Genomic DNA, 15,387 nt, shown 5'->3' with positions numbered 1-15,387 from the left:
GGGGTTGTAAGGAGGGTTGACGGTTTGTAAGGAAGTTAGAGGGCACTATAAGGAGGGTATAGGGGTTGTAAGGAGCGCATAGGGGTTGTAAGGAGGCGAGAGGGGTTGTCGTAGGGTAGAGGGGTTATAAGGAGGTTATAGGGGTTGTAATGAGGGTATAGGGGTTGTAAAGAGGGTAGAGGAGTTGTATGGAGGGTAGAGGGTGTTGTAAGGAGGGTAGATGGGGTTGTAAAATTTTATAGGGGGTGGTAAGGAGGGTATAGGTGTTGTAAGGAAGGTAGAGGGGTTGTAAGGAACGTAGAGGGGTGGTAAGGAGGGTAGAGGGGTTTTTAAGGAGGGTAGAGGGTGTTGTAAGGAGTGTATATGGGGTTTGTAAGGAGGGTATAGGGGTTGTAAGGACGGTAGAGGGGTTGTAAGGAGGGTAGAGGTTTTGTAAGGAGGGTAGAGGGGGTTATAAGGAGGGTACAGGGGTTGTAAGGAGGGTAGAGGGTGCTGTAAGTAGGGTAGAGGGTTTGTAAGGAGGGTAGAGGGGGGTTGTAAGGACATAAAGGGGTTGTAAGGAGGGTAGAAGAGTTGTAAGGACGGTAAAGGGGTTGGAAGGAGGGTAGAGGAGTTGTATGGAGGGTAGAGTGGGCTGTAAGGAGGGTATTGGGTTGGTAAGGAGGGTAGAGGGGTTGTAAGGAGGGTAGAGGTGGCTGTAAGGAGGGTTTAGGGGTTGTAAGGAGGGTAGAGGTGTTGTAAGGAGGGCAGAGGGGGTTGTACGGAGAGTATAGGGGTTGTAAGGAGTGTAGAGAGGTTGTAAGGAATGCAAAGGGGGTAGTAAGAAGGGTAGAGGGAGTTGGAAGGAGGGTAGAGAGGTTGTAAGGAGGCAGAGTGTGTTGTAAGGAGGGTAGAGGTGGTGGTAAGGAAGGTATAGAAGGTTGTAAGAGTATAGGTTTTGTAAGAAGGGTAGAGGGGGTTGTAAGGAGGGTAGAGTTGTTTGTAAGGCGGGTAGAGGGATTGTATGGAGGGTATAGTGGTTGTAAGGAGGGTAGAGGGTTTGTAAGGAGGATAAAGGAGTTGTAAGGAGTGTAGAAGGGGTTGTAAGGACGGTATAGGGGGTTGTAAGGAGGGTATAGGGGTTGTAAGGATGGTAGAGGTGTTGTAAGGAGGGCAGAGTGGGTTGTAAGGAGGGTAGAGGAGTTGTAAGTACGGTATAGGGGGCTGTAAGGAGGGTATAGGGGTTGTAACGAGGGAGAGGGGTTTTAAGGTGGGTATAGGGGTTGTTCCGAGGGTATAGGGAGTTGTAAGGAGTGTAGAGGGGTTGTAATGAGGGTAGATGGGTTGTAAGGAGGGTAGAGGAGGTTGTAAGGAGGGTAGAGGTGGTTGTATGGACAGGACAGGTGTTGTATGGAGGGTAAAGGGGGCTGTAAGGAGGGTAGAGGTGTTGTACGGAGGGTAGAGGGTTGTAAGGAGAGTAGAGGGGTTGTAAGGAGGGTAGAACGGGTTGTAAGGACGGTATAGGGGTTGTAATGAGTGTATAGGGGGCTGTAAGGAGGTTAGCGGGGTTGTTAGGAGGGCAGAGTGTGTTGTAAAAAGGGTAGACGGGGTTGTAAGGAGGATATGGGGGGTTGTCCGGATGGTATAGGGGTTGTAAGGAGGGTAGAGGGGTTGTAAGGAGGGTAGAGGGGGCTGTAAGGAGGGTATAGGAGTTGTAAGGAGGGTAGAGGGGTTGTAAGGAGTGTATAGGGGGCTGTAAGGAGGTTAGCGGGGTTGTTAGGAGGGCAGAGGGGGTTGTAAAAAGGGTAGACGGGGTTGTAAGGAGGATATAGGGGGTTGTACGGATGGTATAGGGGTTGTAAGGAGGGTAGAGGGGTTGTTAGGAGGGTCGAGCAGTTGTAAGGAGGGTAGAGGGGTTGTAAGGAGGGTAGAGGGGGCTGTAAGGAGGGTATAGGGGATGTAAGGAGGGTAGAGGGGTTGTAAGGAGGGTAGGAGGGGTTGTTAGGAGGTTAGAGGGGTTGTAAGAAGGGTAGAGGGGTTGTAAGGAGGGTATAGGTGTTGTAAGGAGAATAGAGGGGTTTTAAGGAGGGTAGAGGGTTTGTAAGGACGGTAGACGGATTGTAAGGAGGGTAGAGGGGTTGTAAGGAGGGTAGAGGTGGCTGTAAGGAGGGTTTAGGGGTGGTAAGGAGGGTAGAGGGGTTGTAAGGAGGGTAGATGGGTTGTAAGGAGGGTAGAGGGTGTTGTAAGGAGTATATAGTGGGTTGTAAGGAGGGTAGAGCGGTTGTAAGGAAGGTAGAGGGCGCTATAAGGAGGGTATAGTGGTTTTAAGGAGCGTATAGGGGTTGTAAGAAGGGGAGATGGGTTGTAGGAGGGTAGAGGGGTTGTAAGGAGGGTAGAGGGGTTTTAAGGAGGTTATAGGCGTTGTAAGGAGGGTATAGGGGTTGTAATGAGGGTAGAGGAGTTGTATGGAGGGTAGCGGGTGTTGTAAGGAGGGTAGAGGGGGTTGTAAGGATGGTATAGGGGGTTGTTAGGAGGGTAGAGGGGTTGTAAATGAGGGTAGAGGGGTTGTAAGGAACGTAGAGGGGTTGTAAGGAGGGTAGAGGGGTTGTAAGGAGGGTAGAGGCTGTTGTAAGGAGTGTATAGGGGGTTGTAAGGAGGGTATAGGGGTTGTAAGGAAGTTAGAGGGGTTGTAAGGAAGGTAGAGGGCGCTATAAGGAGGGTATAGGGGTTGTAAGGAGCGTATAGGGGTTGTTTGGAGGGGAGAGGGGTTGTAGGAGGGTAGAGGGATTGTAAGGAGGGAAAAGGTGTTGTAAGGAGGGTAGAGGGGTTTTAAGGATGGTAGAGGGATTGTAAGGAGTGTATAGGGGTTGTAAGGAGGGTATAGGGGTTGTAAGGAGGGTAGAGGGGTTGTTAGGAACGTAGAGGGGTTGTAAGGGTAGAGGGGGCTGTAAGGAGGGTAGAGGTGTTGTAAGGAGGGTAGAGGGGTTTGTAAGGAGGGTAGAGTGGTTTTAAGGAGGGTAGGGGGTTTATAAGGAGGGTAGAGGGGCTTGTAAGGAGGGTAGAGTGGTTGTAAGGAGGGTAGGGGGTTTGTAAGGATGGTAGAGGGGGTTGTAAGGAGGGTATAGGGGGTTTTATGCAGGGCATACTGGATTGTAAGTAGAGTATAGGGTGTTGTATGAAGAGCATAGGGCTTTGTAAGGAGGGTTTAGGTGTCATAAGGAGCGCATACTGGGTTGTAAGGAAGGTATAGGAGGTTGCAAGAGTATAGGGGTTGTAAAGAGGGCAGAGTGCGTTGTAAGGAAGGTAGAGGGGGTTGTAAGGAGGGTATAATGGGTTGTAAGGAGGGTATAGGGGTTGTAAGGAGGGTATAGGGGTTGTAAGGAGGGTTGAGGGGTTATAAGGTTGGTAGAGGGGTTGTAAGGAGGGTAGAGGGGGTTGTAAGGAGGGTATAAGGGTTGTAAGGAGGGTAGACAGGGTTCTAAGGAGGGTACAGGGGGTTGTAAGGAGGGTAGAGGGGCTTGTAAGGAGGGTAGAGGGGGTTGTAAGGAGGGTAGAGGGGTTGTAAGGAGGGTAGAGGTGTTCTAAGGAGGGGAGTAGAAGGGATTGTAAAGAGGAGTATGTGGGATGTAATGAAGAATGTAAGGTGGGGATGTAGTAATGAAAGGGAAAGGAGAAATTATAAATGAGATAATTATTGTAGTATATCATTATATTATAATAAAGAAAAAGATATGTTTCTGTTTGGAGTTTTTATTATGAAGGGATAGTTAGTTTTTTTCAATGTTTTTCGTGTGTCTATTTAGATAATCATTATGTTTTTGCCCTTTGTTATCTTGATTTAACATATTACACCTACGGGTTCGTGTATATTCTAACCATCGTTGTACTCCTTGTGGAACTCACATTTGATCTTTTCGCTGTGCTGACAGATTAATGCTCTGGTTTTTTACTTTGGAATTATCTACTACTTTTGGGTTTAATTTTTTTCCTGCTTTTCTAACCATTGTGACTTACCCTTAAAATAATTTCTGGATTTTCATGTCCTTCAGAATTCTACATTTCTCAGTTTAATACAGGGTAATTTCTTTTTGTAGTTTCTTAATTTTTTATGCATGCATATGACTTCCAAGCAAGGGTTCACCTAATCAATTACCCAAACTAATAAAGATGAAGGATGAAGAAATTTTATAATAATAATTCATATATTAGTTATATTTCAATATTTAATCTGTTTTGATAGAGGGATTTAATTTTAAGAAGAGAAAAGAGAAAAGAAAGAGCTAGAAAAGAATGGATTGTCTTAGTCCCATAATGGATTCTTCTTTGTAGCTCATTCTTTCATTAAATAGACAGCTGTCTAAATTTTCTATTTCTGTCCAGATTTAATACTTATCTTCTAATACCAATTAAGTAGAATTGATTCTGTTAAAACAATCTCTACTATCAGTATTTGCCACAATATTATTGATGAGTGTGACTAATAGCTACACAATGTATTATTTGCCGAGTTAGGCATAGTTTCCAGCACTCTAGAAATAATAATTTATGCAGTCTCTCTAACAACCAATGATGTAGGAACTGGTGTCATTCTCACTTCCATATAAGGACATGAACACAAATGATGTGTTAAAAAGCTTATTTAAAATCATGCAAGTATTAAATGATGGAATCAGAATTTAAACTTCAGTTCTCTAGCTTGACAGCCCATTCTCATAAGCACTATGCTCTACTACTGTTCCAAGTTAACACAAGGTTAGGATAGAGTAGATCTGGTCATTATGCATCACTTAGCAATTCATTTTCATCCTTAGTTTAACTCTTAAGAGGTAGGTATTGTTTTTGTACACAAGGATTTCTAAAGGTTAAACAACTTAGAATACTTGCAAGAAGTCAAAGTCATGACTAAAATCCAAGCCCATGAATTTACTCAAAAGGCACACTTTCTTCTAATATTTTAATTAACTTCATGATGTAAGTTTTCAATAAATTATGTTATTGTGATTTATGAAGGAACCACCCCCATTTAAGAAAATTCTGCCTTCATGATTATAAAGAAGATTTTTCAGGAAACTAAACATATCTGACACCTACTTTTTAAATTTGAATATTTTTTTAAAAGCAAGGACTATACATGTTATGCAAATTTATATTAAGTAGGGTGGAATTTGATTCCTATTGCAGTGAAAATATATATCATATGACTATTGCTAAGATATTTTTTCTTTTTCATCTATACAGATAAGAAAACATGATTTAAATATTATAATAAAAAGAATTCCATGGTTGATCCTTTCTGTGTTATATACCATGAATTGTAAGCTGCACTTTGCTCTGAGCTCTGGACTGCCCACAACTATATTAAAATTCAACTGGGAGTAAGGGAGCATTTGAGTGTCTGTAATTAACCTACTGCTTTCAGCTTTATGACTTAGAAATACTTTACATGCTATCTAATACTCGAAAAGCAATAAAAGGATTTGATATTGCTTTGATTTTTTTTAAGTTCTATACTTTTTCATTAGAAAATAATAAGTTTTATAAAGCTTTAAGTCTAAGACTGGCACAATAGCTGTGCATTACAAAAACTCTTTACAGGAAACCTAAGGTATCACCCGTGTGGAAAGATCTTCCTGGGAATGAAACACAGAGTGTGCTTGGCCTCCCCACCTAGCTCCCTTCAACTAAGACAGTGTTGTAAGATGTCTGCTCTCTTTTAAACTGCTAATTAGCAACCTAAACTCACAGACTTTAGGAGTGAGCCATAATGTTCATATTTTATATGATGTTTGAGTTAAAAAATTGTTAGTTACTAGCTAAAAGCAAAAGAATAATTCTATAGTTATATTTAAACTTAGACACGTATGTTGAATGTCTGATAAACTGTCTCTGAGCAGAAGACAAAGTGCTGGCATTTGTTTGCAGGGTCTTCCTTTTGCTTGTTAGTGTTTATGTTATAGTTTAAGACATTATAATTCATATTTAAATACTTTTCACTTATGAAAAGCTTTTTTAAATAAGGTACAGTTGAGATACAAAAAGTACTTAAAATATTCGGAGAAAAAAAATTGCGCTCAAATTCTCTTCTGAAGACCTACCATGAGGCATTTGTAGTCCCTCTTGCATGACCTGACTTTAGAACCGTTTTGCACAGGTAGAGCTTTGTGTATTAACATGGTCTGTTAAGTAATTTTCAAAATTGGTATGCATCCTCATCAGAATTTAGACTGATTTCTGGAGACAGAGACATTAACGTTCAAAGAAAAACTGTTCATACTTCAAATTCAACCACAAAATTGACAATTGAATTTTTAATCTGAGAATAACTAATTTTATACCTTGAATTATTTTTCCGACATTTCTTTCTTTTATTTTTGTTCAAGAACAGCCTAAGATTGCGTGTGCTCCTTAGATTTCTATTAACTACTCACGAATGAGAGTATACTTAAAACTTAGCCTTAAACTTTCCCCTAATATTTCTTCCTCTGTGCTGAACTCCAGATCTTATGGAGAGTTTTAAACTGGCTGTTATGAAGGAACCCATTTTAAGAATTCACAGGAAATGTGAGCTGTTCATCAGTATGTATTTACTGTCTGCAGCTGAGATAGCTGAGAGGGCTTTAGCTCCAATTGATCTATTGCGCATGTCCCTCCCTAGGTTGAGGCTGTGCTCCTATTTGCATAAGGCCCTGGGCAAGGTTCTTTCCTGCATTGATTGCCCTGTCCAAGGCTGCCTGATGTGTTCTGCATCGACCACTTTGTCTTTTCTTGGAAGACAGTGTTACAGGGGGTTCATCCCAAACTTTCTGGGGAGAAGGTAAAACTTAACTGCAGGTGTCTCAATTTTATTCAGAGACATGTAGGCCTTTTTTTTTTCCTTTTCTTTTCTTTTATGAGGATAAGACTGCTTTCCTTCTCCGAGTTTGAAAGTTTTTGTAGTTTGCACTGTGGACTAGATTGTATTTGAAAAAGAAAATTGTCAGACTGTATGCCAGTTATCTTGTGCTGTTTTTGTTTGTCAGTGTACTTTGGTTCCACCTTAAAGCCATTTTCTTTAAAGATGGTACCAAAGATGGTCATAAACTAAAATTTACTAGTATTTGCAGATCAATACCCTCTGTCTTAGTTGGAGTGAAGTGTGTGTTGCTTATGCATTTAGAAAGATAAGTACCCTGTTTGTTCCATTGTGAGTCTGTGTTCTACAGTGGCTTTCCTGGCACTGCTTAGCACATTGGCACTGTTGGCATGGATCATATAACCCTGACAGACATATATATCAGTTATATATATATATATATATATGAGGACCCATATATCAGTTATTGATAGGATGGGTTTCATATCATAATCTGACCGCAGACGCCTCAGTTTGAGATTAAGTTCTCAAGCAAACCTGTGAAAAATTGAGCAGTGAACATTATATAACCTAGTAATTTTTGTTATTTGCAAGTCCTTAAAGTAACATTTATATTGTCTGCTCAGCAACATGTTTGTCTATATGGTTAATTTCCAAAAACTACCCATTACTTTCTAACCGATTTCTAATGGATAGAGGAACTGAGCAGACAAATGTTTGCCTCTGTCAGAGCCAGGGCACTGCGCTTCTCCCGACCTCACTGTCTCATCAGAGTCCACTGAGTTATATGGAAGGTTAGTTTGGGCAAATTTAGAAATGTGTCATGGCTTAACTTCATTCTTTGGCTGTTGATGCTGAATTCTAATGAACTCTGATGCTGAAAGTTCTAATGATTTTAGCAAGCATGCTTAACAGTACCTACTAAACTCATGAGGTTCATTGTTTCTATATATGGTTAAAATAATTGAAATTAAAAACTTAAAGATAAAAGCATAGTATCAATATTTCCCTTAGTAATATTACTCAGCCATAATAATTCTATTTTAATAATTGTTTTGAACACTTTGAGGATAAAATGTTAAAGATCCCATTGTTAAATTGTTAATGTCATTTATTATTTTAAGATGCCCTGTAAAAACTATAGCATTAAAGAAACATATACATGAATTCCCTGACCTCTATCCAGTCCATATCCATAAATAGAATTACTGCTCATGTAAACAACATATTTTAGGAAATGAACTTATATTGAAAAATAAGGTTTATGTGTAATTGGAGCTTAATAAGAATGCTTTAAATTATTAATCATTTTGTTGCACATAAGTCATAAAGTATAAAAAGGGATTTATAAAGTAGTGTAATGGTGCTTCGATCATTTAATCATTTGATCATTAATATTGTTTGGTAGTTTGAGGAAAATTTTTATGAAAATGCAAATGAAAAGACATAAAAATATTAGGCTGGAAAACCACCTCGCCTCTTTAAAACAGGTCCTCAGATCTGAACCACTTTGTGGAAACAGGGATGACTTGCAGCTTTCTTATTCTAGGCCTCTCAGGTGCAATTGCAGGTCTCAGAATTGCAATGATAAAGTGTTTGTATATTTTTACTGAATAAAATGGAATGTGCATCATCTCGCATAATTCACTTGTGATTAAATGTGCATAACTGAATGAATGCATGTATAGCTTGGACTTCTCTTGATATGAAATATGCCATGAGTGGGAGGGAACTCTTGCTTCTGAAGTCTGAAGAGTCTGTGTGTTTAATGTATGATCAAACAAACTAATTCTAATGCTGGGGCGTACTTCTCCTTAGCTATACTAAAAGAAAAATGGCTGTGTACAACCAACAACTTTGTGGGCTGCAGGAGAATCCCTGTAACCCTCAAATCCAAATGATCCATTGCAGCTACAAAGAGCTGCAAGTATGTACATGAACCAAGGAGATTTTGTCAAATAATTTGTTCAAAATTGCATTATTGCTTCCTCCCAGATTTAAGCCACATTATTAATTTCTTTGTGAACCTAAATTGGAAAATATTACTATATTTGATGCTTAAAACTTACATTAATTGGGAATTATATGTGAAAGTTCCAGTTTTAAGTCATAAGAAATGTCAAACATTAAAAATCTCAGTTTAAAAAATATACTATAGTTTCTGTGAAATTATTAGGCTAAAAAATATATACAGTAGCAGAGACTGGATGAGGGGGGCTCCAGAGGAAGGGATGAGCACTAAGAACAAAGCATAGTGTGTGTGTGTGTGTGTGTGTACTCATATATGAATATGATATAACAAAACCTATCACATTGTGTGATAACTTAAAAATTAATTTAAAACACAAAAATTGCATAATTTCTGAATAGTATAATATTTTTCTTTCTTTTATTAATATTTCTTACCTTTTGACATTGGTTAGTAAGAAAACTGTAGCTTTGTTGGTAAATATGAGATGGTCAGAATGCTGTGTAATGTCTGTTAGTAAAGAAATATGCTCCAAAGACCAATAAGTTCTCTACACCCTATTTGTTCTTTCCAGTTTGGAATCATCTGAAAATTTTCTATAGTTTTATCTTCATGAATGAGGCTATTGGTATATTAAGAGTTGTTGATTTTATTTTGCTCAGTTATTTGTTACATAGTTGTTATTCATTTAAGTGTATGGAAATTCTTATCAAATAATCTGTACCCATATGTATATGAAGAATTGAGTAATAATTAGAAATTTGGATAAATGCAAGTACAATAAAGTAATGCTTTCTTTTGAAATTATTTATATGTTGTACTATTTTTCCACTTAGAAGAATTTTATAAGACTCTCTCATTGGTGGTTGTTTCTAACCCACATGCCAAAAAAATATAACGAAAGAAAAAACTGTAGTCATGGGCTGGGAATGCAGTTAGCAGAGTGAGCATATGGATTGTGGACATTTTCCTTTCTCCTTCTTTTAGCCTTTGAGGAGCACTGAGACTTCCAGATCACTTTCTGCACAGCTGTGTAAGAAGCTAACTGCACGTCCCGCAGACCAGCCGCTTCTCTCTTCACACAACAGGCGCGGGCCTGCTTGCCTTTCCCTTTTTCTGCAGCAGGACTATCATGAATATGAGTATTTCATCATATGTCCTTAAATCAATACGATACAAAACTGTTCTGGGGTAAATAAAAAGCTCTTAATGTTTGTCTTCAAAAGCATGTCTTAATGATATTAGCCTATGGAAGCTGACTTTTTATTCTTGGGTACTGCAGATTTAATATAGGCAGCTAATATGGTTATTAGAACTCTCACATCACTTGAAAATCAACAATAATATTTGAATGAAAGATGGAAACTTTAAATGCCTGCGAAAATAAAACTTTATTTAAAATGTAAAGTAATGTAACAAGTGCCTATTGCAATGTTTTAGCTTGTTTAAAAGTTGCAAGAAATTTCTTGCTTAGTGGCCACTGCAGTGGCCAGCATTCAAGTGTTGCTCTGCAGACAGCCTCTGCTTGCTACCTGCTCAAGTTTCACTTTTCACCGTCACCTGCCTAAGCAGGTGGCTCTTGGTACTGATATATGATTTAAAAATTCCGTTTTCTAAAGAGATTTTTGTAAGAAAGTTCACAATTTTTAATTCAACAAAAATCTGTAATTATAAATAATGTAAAATTGTCTGCTTTTGTTTTATTTCCTTCTGAACTTTAGTTAAATGGTGTTATAAATGAGAAGGGATTTTTGTTGTTGGTCTTTAAATCCCGGAGATTGCTAATCGTTTTAGCAAAGGTAAACTTTTTTTTAAAAGTAGCATTTGATATTTTAGAACATTTCTCTAAATTTAGGTCACTGAAGTGTCTGTTTCTGGTCAGCCGAGATTATGATAAAGGTTTAAATGGTCACCTACCTTTAAAGATTTTTGTGGGCATTCTCTTCAGGCCATATAAAATAGTGCATTTTCATTGCCTTTGTCCTAAAAACAGCAAATGAAATGCACGTAGGACTATTCGTAAAAGCATAATTATGTTTCTTGCTTTTTAAACTGTAAAACTATTAGTATGTGCATTATTGTTCTGTTTTGAAAAGTAATTCACAAGTGGATTCTTATACAATGAATGCTTTCAATAGCATTGAACCTTTTTTGCCTTGCATTTTTTTCTTTTGCAAATAAAATTACGCGATAGTTTTCCTCTTAGTTTTCCATCAGTAATTTCTTTGAGAGGTAGCATCTGTCACTCCTGTGTTATCTCTGTTTTTGTTATGCTTTTATTTGCATGAGTGCTTTACTTTTTTCCATTATTTATTGGTTATTTTTTAAAGTTATTGATAAATGAAGTAGTTCGGAGACTGAAAAGCTGGCTTTGGCTTTTTACTACAGTGCCACCCTTTCCATACCTTACTGCCCTTTAAATACAACTTTTAAGCTTTTTCATGCATTAAATTCATCAGAAAAATATATCCCAACTTAAATTCCATAAAATGCCAATTATATATTCTTGCAATAAGAGATATATTTTATTTATTTAATATTCAGTATTAAGTATTCAGAATACTCAGTAAAAGTTACAGCATTTTCAATATCACCCTCGACATAGTATAGGTATTCTAACCACCAACGGGAAAACTCCACATATTTACTTGCATCTTGGGGTGGGCTTGAAGCCCTTGCTGTTCATCGTGGCCACTACAGTTAGTCAGTTAGGCCCTGCTGCTTGTAGTGTGTGCCCAGCCGTTCCTATTGGGTGTCTTCACAGTGAGTGATCTGCTGGTCCTTCAGACCTTGGATCACAGTGAGTGATCTGCTGGACATTCAGAACGTTCCAGTTGCCTGGAACGTTTAAGTCATATTGGCTGGGTCAGTGTGAATAAAATGATGTGTATTGTAGGCAGGGGATGGGTGTTTGCTTGCACGCAGATGTATATATCTTCAAACACATTACTATGCAAATCCATACTAAGTAAATGGTTGGTGTATCTTCATATTTAAAATAGGTATTGGGAATAATGATGAATTTATAACACATTACATATGTAATTTTAATATAGCTAACATTTGCAAGTTAGCTCCTCTTGTCTGTAGTTATGGACACTAGGGGGCACTGCTTATCCTCAATTATGTCTTTCTCCACGAAATTAAAAATATTCCGCTGATTACTTTGCTCTTACTTTAATTAACAATTGAATTTAGAGAGTTGTGGGATGTTTCAGTCTTTGTGACTTTCATTTTATTTCTAACACTGATATATAGTGATCACAAGGAAGAAGAACCATGGAATCTCACAAATAAATACAGTCTCAAGTGTCCCATACAGTAACTTCTTTTTTTCCCCACTGGAAATGTCATTCTTGGCAAAATCAGAAGGGCAAGTTTGTCCAGTGATGAGGTTTAGATCCCTTGCCAGCTGTGCTTCTAGCCAAGGAGTGTGAGAGAAAGCCTTCAAAAGTTAGTGTGATTCATTTCGATAAAGGTCAAGGGATGATACACAAAGAATTTGAATGGTGAGCACAAATAGCATGATTTGCACTTTGGCTTATATAAATTTATTTTAGTTATCCTATTTGTTACTTTAGCATGTGCTTCGTAGTGACTCGTAACGTTCAGAAACTATTTTAAGCATTATCTAATCTACTATTTCAACTAATTCCTTACACGAGTACAGTGAGTGCTACCTTTCATGACTCTGACATGCTTACGCTGTGGCGCCCACATGAAAGAATGAAGCAGCACAGGTGACTGGAGATTTTCCATTCACAGTTACAGCTTAAATATTTTTAGAAACTAGTTTTATTCTACTCACCTTTTAAAATATGTATGTTCTTTCTAATCTTTAATATTTGGGTTTTAGACCAAGGCACCGCCTGCAACCCCAAGGGACTTAAAAAGCAGAAGTCCCTCTACATTCTTTTCCTCCCAATAGTCCCTCCTCCAAATAAAATATAGAATAGAGTACCATCCTGTTCTGCTGATGATTTGCTCTGTTATAGGATATTATGTGATATGTTGACATGTCATATTTTTCTGACCAGATTTTATGTGTATGAGATTCCAATCATCCTTTATTGGTGAAAGATGTTGAGTTTTTTTTTAATATAGGTAGTTACAATAAAGTTTTCTTGCATATGTTAAAGTTTTATGACATGCTTTTGGTATTGTGACAAAAAAGAGATTCTTAATATACTTAAATTTTGTCAGAATGCTTAGTGGATATTGGAATATGAACATGTGGACAGTTATGTAAAGTTCCTTAGTGTTGTAGCATCCCAGATTAGGTTTTCCTAAATAAATACTTGAATAAGAAATTATTTTAAAGTATCTATAAAAAGATGCATAAGGACATTGCCTTAGATTCAGTTCTTCATATTTTAATTTCAGAGTGGTTTCTTTTGAATTTTTAAAAAAATTTAAAATATTATTTATTAGTACTATTGTGTATATTTATAGTGTTCAGTGGGGGTGAGTGCCCCAGCATGTCTGTGAAGGTCACAGGGACAACTTTACGGAGTTGGTGTCTCCTTCCACTGTCTGTGGACTCCAGGGATTCAAATTCAGTCTTCATGCTCACCCAGCAACTACTTTACCTCCTCTTGGAGAAACCTCATGAGTCATGAGGAGACCTAAGGAGTGGTCTCTCCAGCAACTAAGGGATTTCTTGAAGTGTGTATCGAATAGCACATATACAAATGGCTAACTTTTCTAATTTCTAAGAAAATAATCTCAAGTTTCATAAGAAGTTCAGAGAGAAATGTTGTGTATTGTTTTCTTTTCCTAATTTCTTCCATATGGCATCATAAGAACATTAACAAATACAGGTTCATCTGTGACTTTTGCTAATGGATATGTCACTTACCGAAAACACTTGCCACCTAGCTACAACCTCATCAGTTCATCAGCAAGTGCTGATTAATCAGTATGGGACAGCTTTTGTTAAAGTTAACATTTTATAATGTGAAATGCCATTTTCTGGTACTATCTACAAGTATTCAGATGCCAGCACATTTATGTTTTTTTTTTCTCTATCAGGATGTTGCTTTTGGCTATAAAAAGTTAATTTCAGATCCTGATGTACTTGCATTAATTTTTGAGACATTGGCTGGGTATAGAATAACAGAGAATAACATGAACATCATTCTGTGCTGGAGCTAATTGTTTATTACCTCAAGCCTGTGGCACGGTGTTAATGTGAATGTGGAGATGATGAAGGTGGCACTGATGGTCTTAGAGACAGCTTCATGAGGTTTCTCCAAAAGGAGGAATGCAGAGCAAGCGTGAAAACAGCATGGCACTACAGAAAGGGGAACTGTTGTATTTCCCACAGTTCTGGACATCTTTGGAAGTTTTATGATTAGAATAAATTACTCTCTTGAATATCAGACCACATCTTTTTTTCCAAACGCCTTCCTTCAGAATGGGAAAGCTCATTGTAATGTTATCTTTTCAGAGCCATAAGTGTTCTCTAAAAGCATATGACTGCGATGTTCATCAGCTGGGATGTTTGCTGTAATTCACCAATAAATTTGAATAATTTGACATAATTTCTGACAAAGATGAATGTTTCCATGTTCATTTCCATAGTAAGGCAGTGTCTACATGAAGAAACTATTCGACTGACTTGACCTGCCAAATTGATCAGAAAAAGAACAAAAACAAGAGCTATTCAGTCCACAGAATTAAAGTGGTTTGTGTGTATAAACTGCTTTGCTGGCTGTCAACCCACACCTTGCACAACAGTGAATCGCTCTGGAGCTGCCCTGTTACTGGGAAGCAGAGTACTTGGCTGTGTGCTCTCAGGTAGGACAGTCTGTGGTAGCATGTGCAGAGCCTCAGCGCTGGTGGAGCTTGGCATTCCATGCCGATGCTGTCCCTGTCACACTGCAGGTCACATCTAAGTTGCTTCACCCACTTTCTCTTTTGAACAAACAACAATTGGATAATTTTTTCTGTCTTTGACAGTCTTTCATTCTTTTCTTCTTTGTGAGGTTGTGGGGAAGCCATGTCATTATTAATATTTAAATTGGTCTTAGCAACTCATGATGTTAACTTATAAATTCATTGGACTATTGGAGACATCATTAGACTACATTCATGACTATTAGAATGTAAATTTTAAAACAGTAGGCTCTAACACTACCACTCTCAGCTAATAAAAAGTGACTTCAACATTAAATTACCTTTGAGAAATTTTAATTTAATTACTGGAAAATTCAGCACTAAGTTTATTGTCCTTTTTGTTTAAGGAATGGGACTCATAGACGATAGTGTATGCTGACGGCTGTGTGGGAAGAGACAGGCTTAGAGAAGCTCTGCTTTGCCTGACAACTCAGTGACAGAAAGTAGTATGGTAGATTTCCTCATGACGCCCACAGTGAGGAGTGGCAGGATGAGCTCTATTAGGATGGGTAAGGAGTAAGACCTCTAGGAGCACTGGATTACCGTATTGTTTCCTGTGCATGGTCTTTCATAGTCTCTAGCTTTTCTCCATTTTGTGATTTTTCTGGTTGTCATGAACCTTCCCTTCAGAAAGCCACTTTTACCCTTTTTTTTTTTGATCCAGTTTTCTTTGAACTCTAGAATGTCA

General features: G+C 38.1%; 1 protein-coding gene across 8 annotated transcripts in view; it reads left to right on the top strand.

Moving 5' to 3' along the window:
• Positions 1–15,387, top strand: part of Fam172a (family with sequence similarity 172 member A) — a 442,895-nt gene that overhangs the window by 267,929 nt on the left and 159,579 nt on the right. Inside the window, exons 9-10 of one of the 8 annotated variants that reach the window (XM_038321146.1) lie at positions 9,789–9,874; positions 9,905–13,486. The exons of 6 other annotated variants lie outside the window; for them this stretch is intronic. In XM_038321146.1, coding sequence (XP_038177074.1) covers positions 9,789–9,874; positions 9,905–9,965 — 147 coding nt within the window. In that variant the 3' untranslated portion in view covers positions 9,966–13,486. Of the gene's footprint in view, positions 1–9,788; positions 13,487–15,387 lie in introns of those variants that run through there. One more of the 8 variants, XM_038321145.1, reaches the window with a different exon arrangement.

Source organism: Arvicola amphibius, chromosome 3, assembly GCF_903992535.2.
Source record: "Arvicola amphibius chromosome 3, mArvAmp1.2, whole genome shotgun sequence".
NCBI classification, from domain to species: Eukaryota; Metazoa; Chordata; class Mammalia; order Rodentia; family Cricetidae; genus Arvicola; species Arvicola amphibius.
The sequence above is the reverse complement of the archived record's forward strand: the minus strand, read 5'-3'. Positions and strand labels throughout refer to the sequence as shown.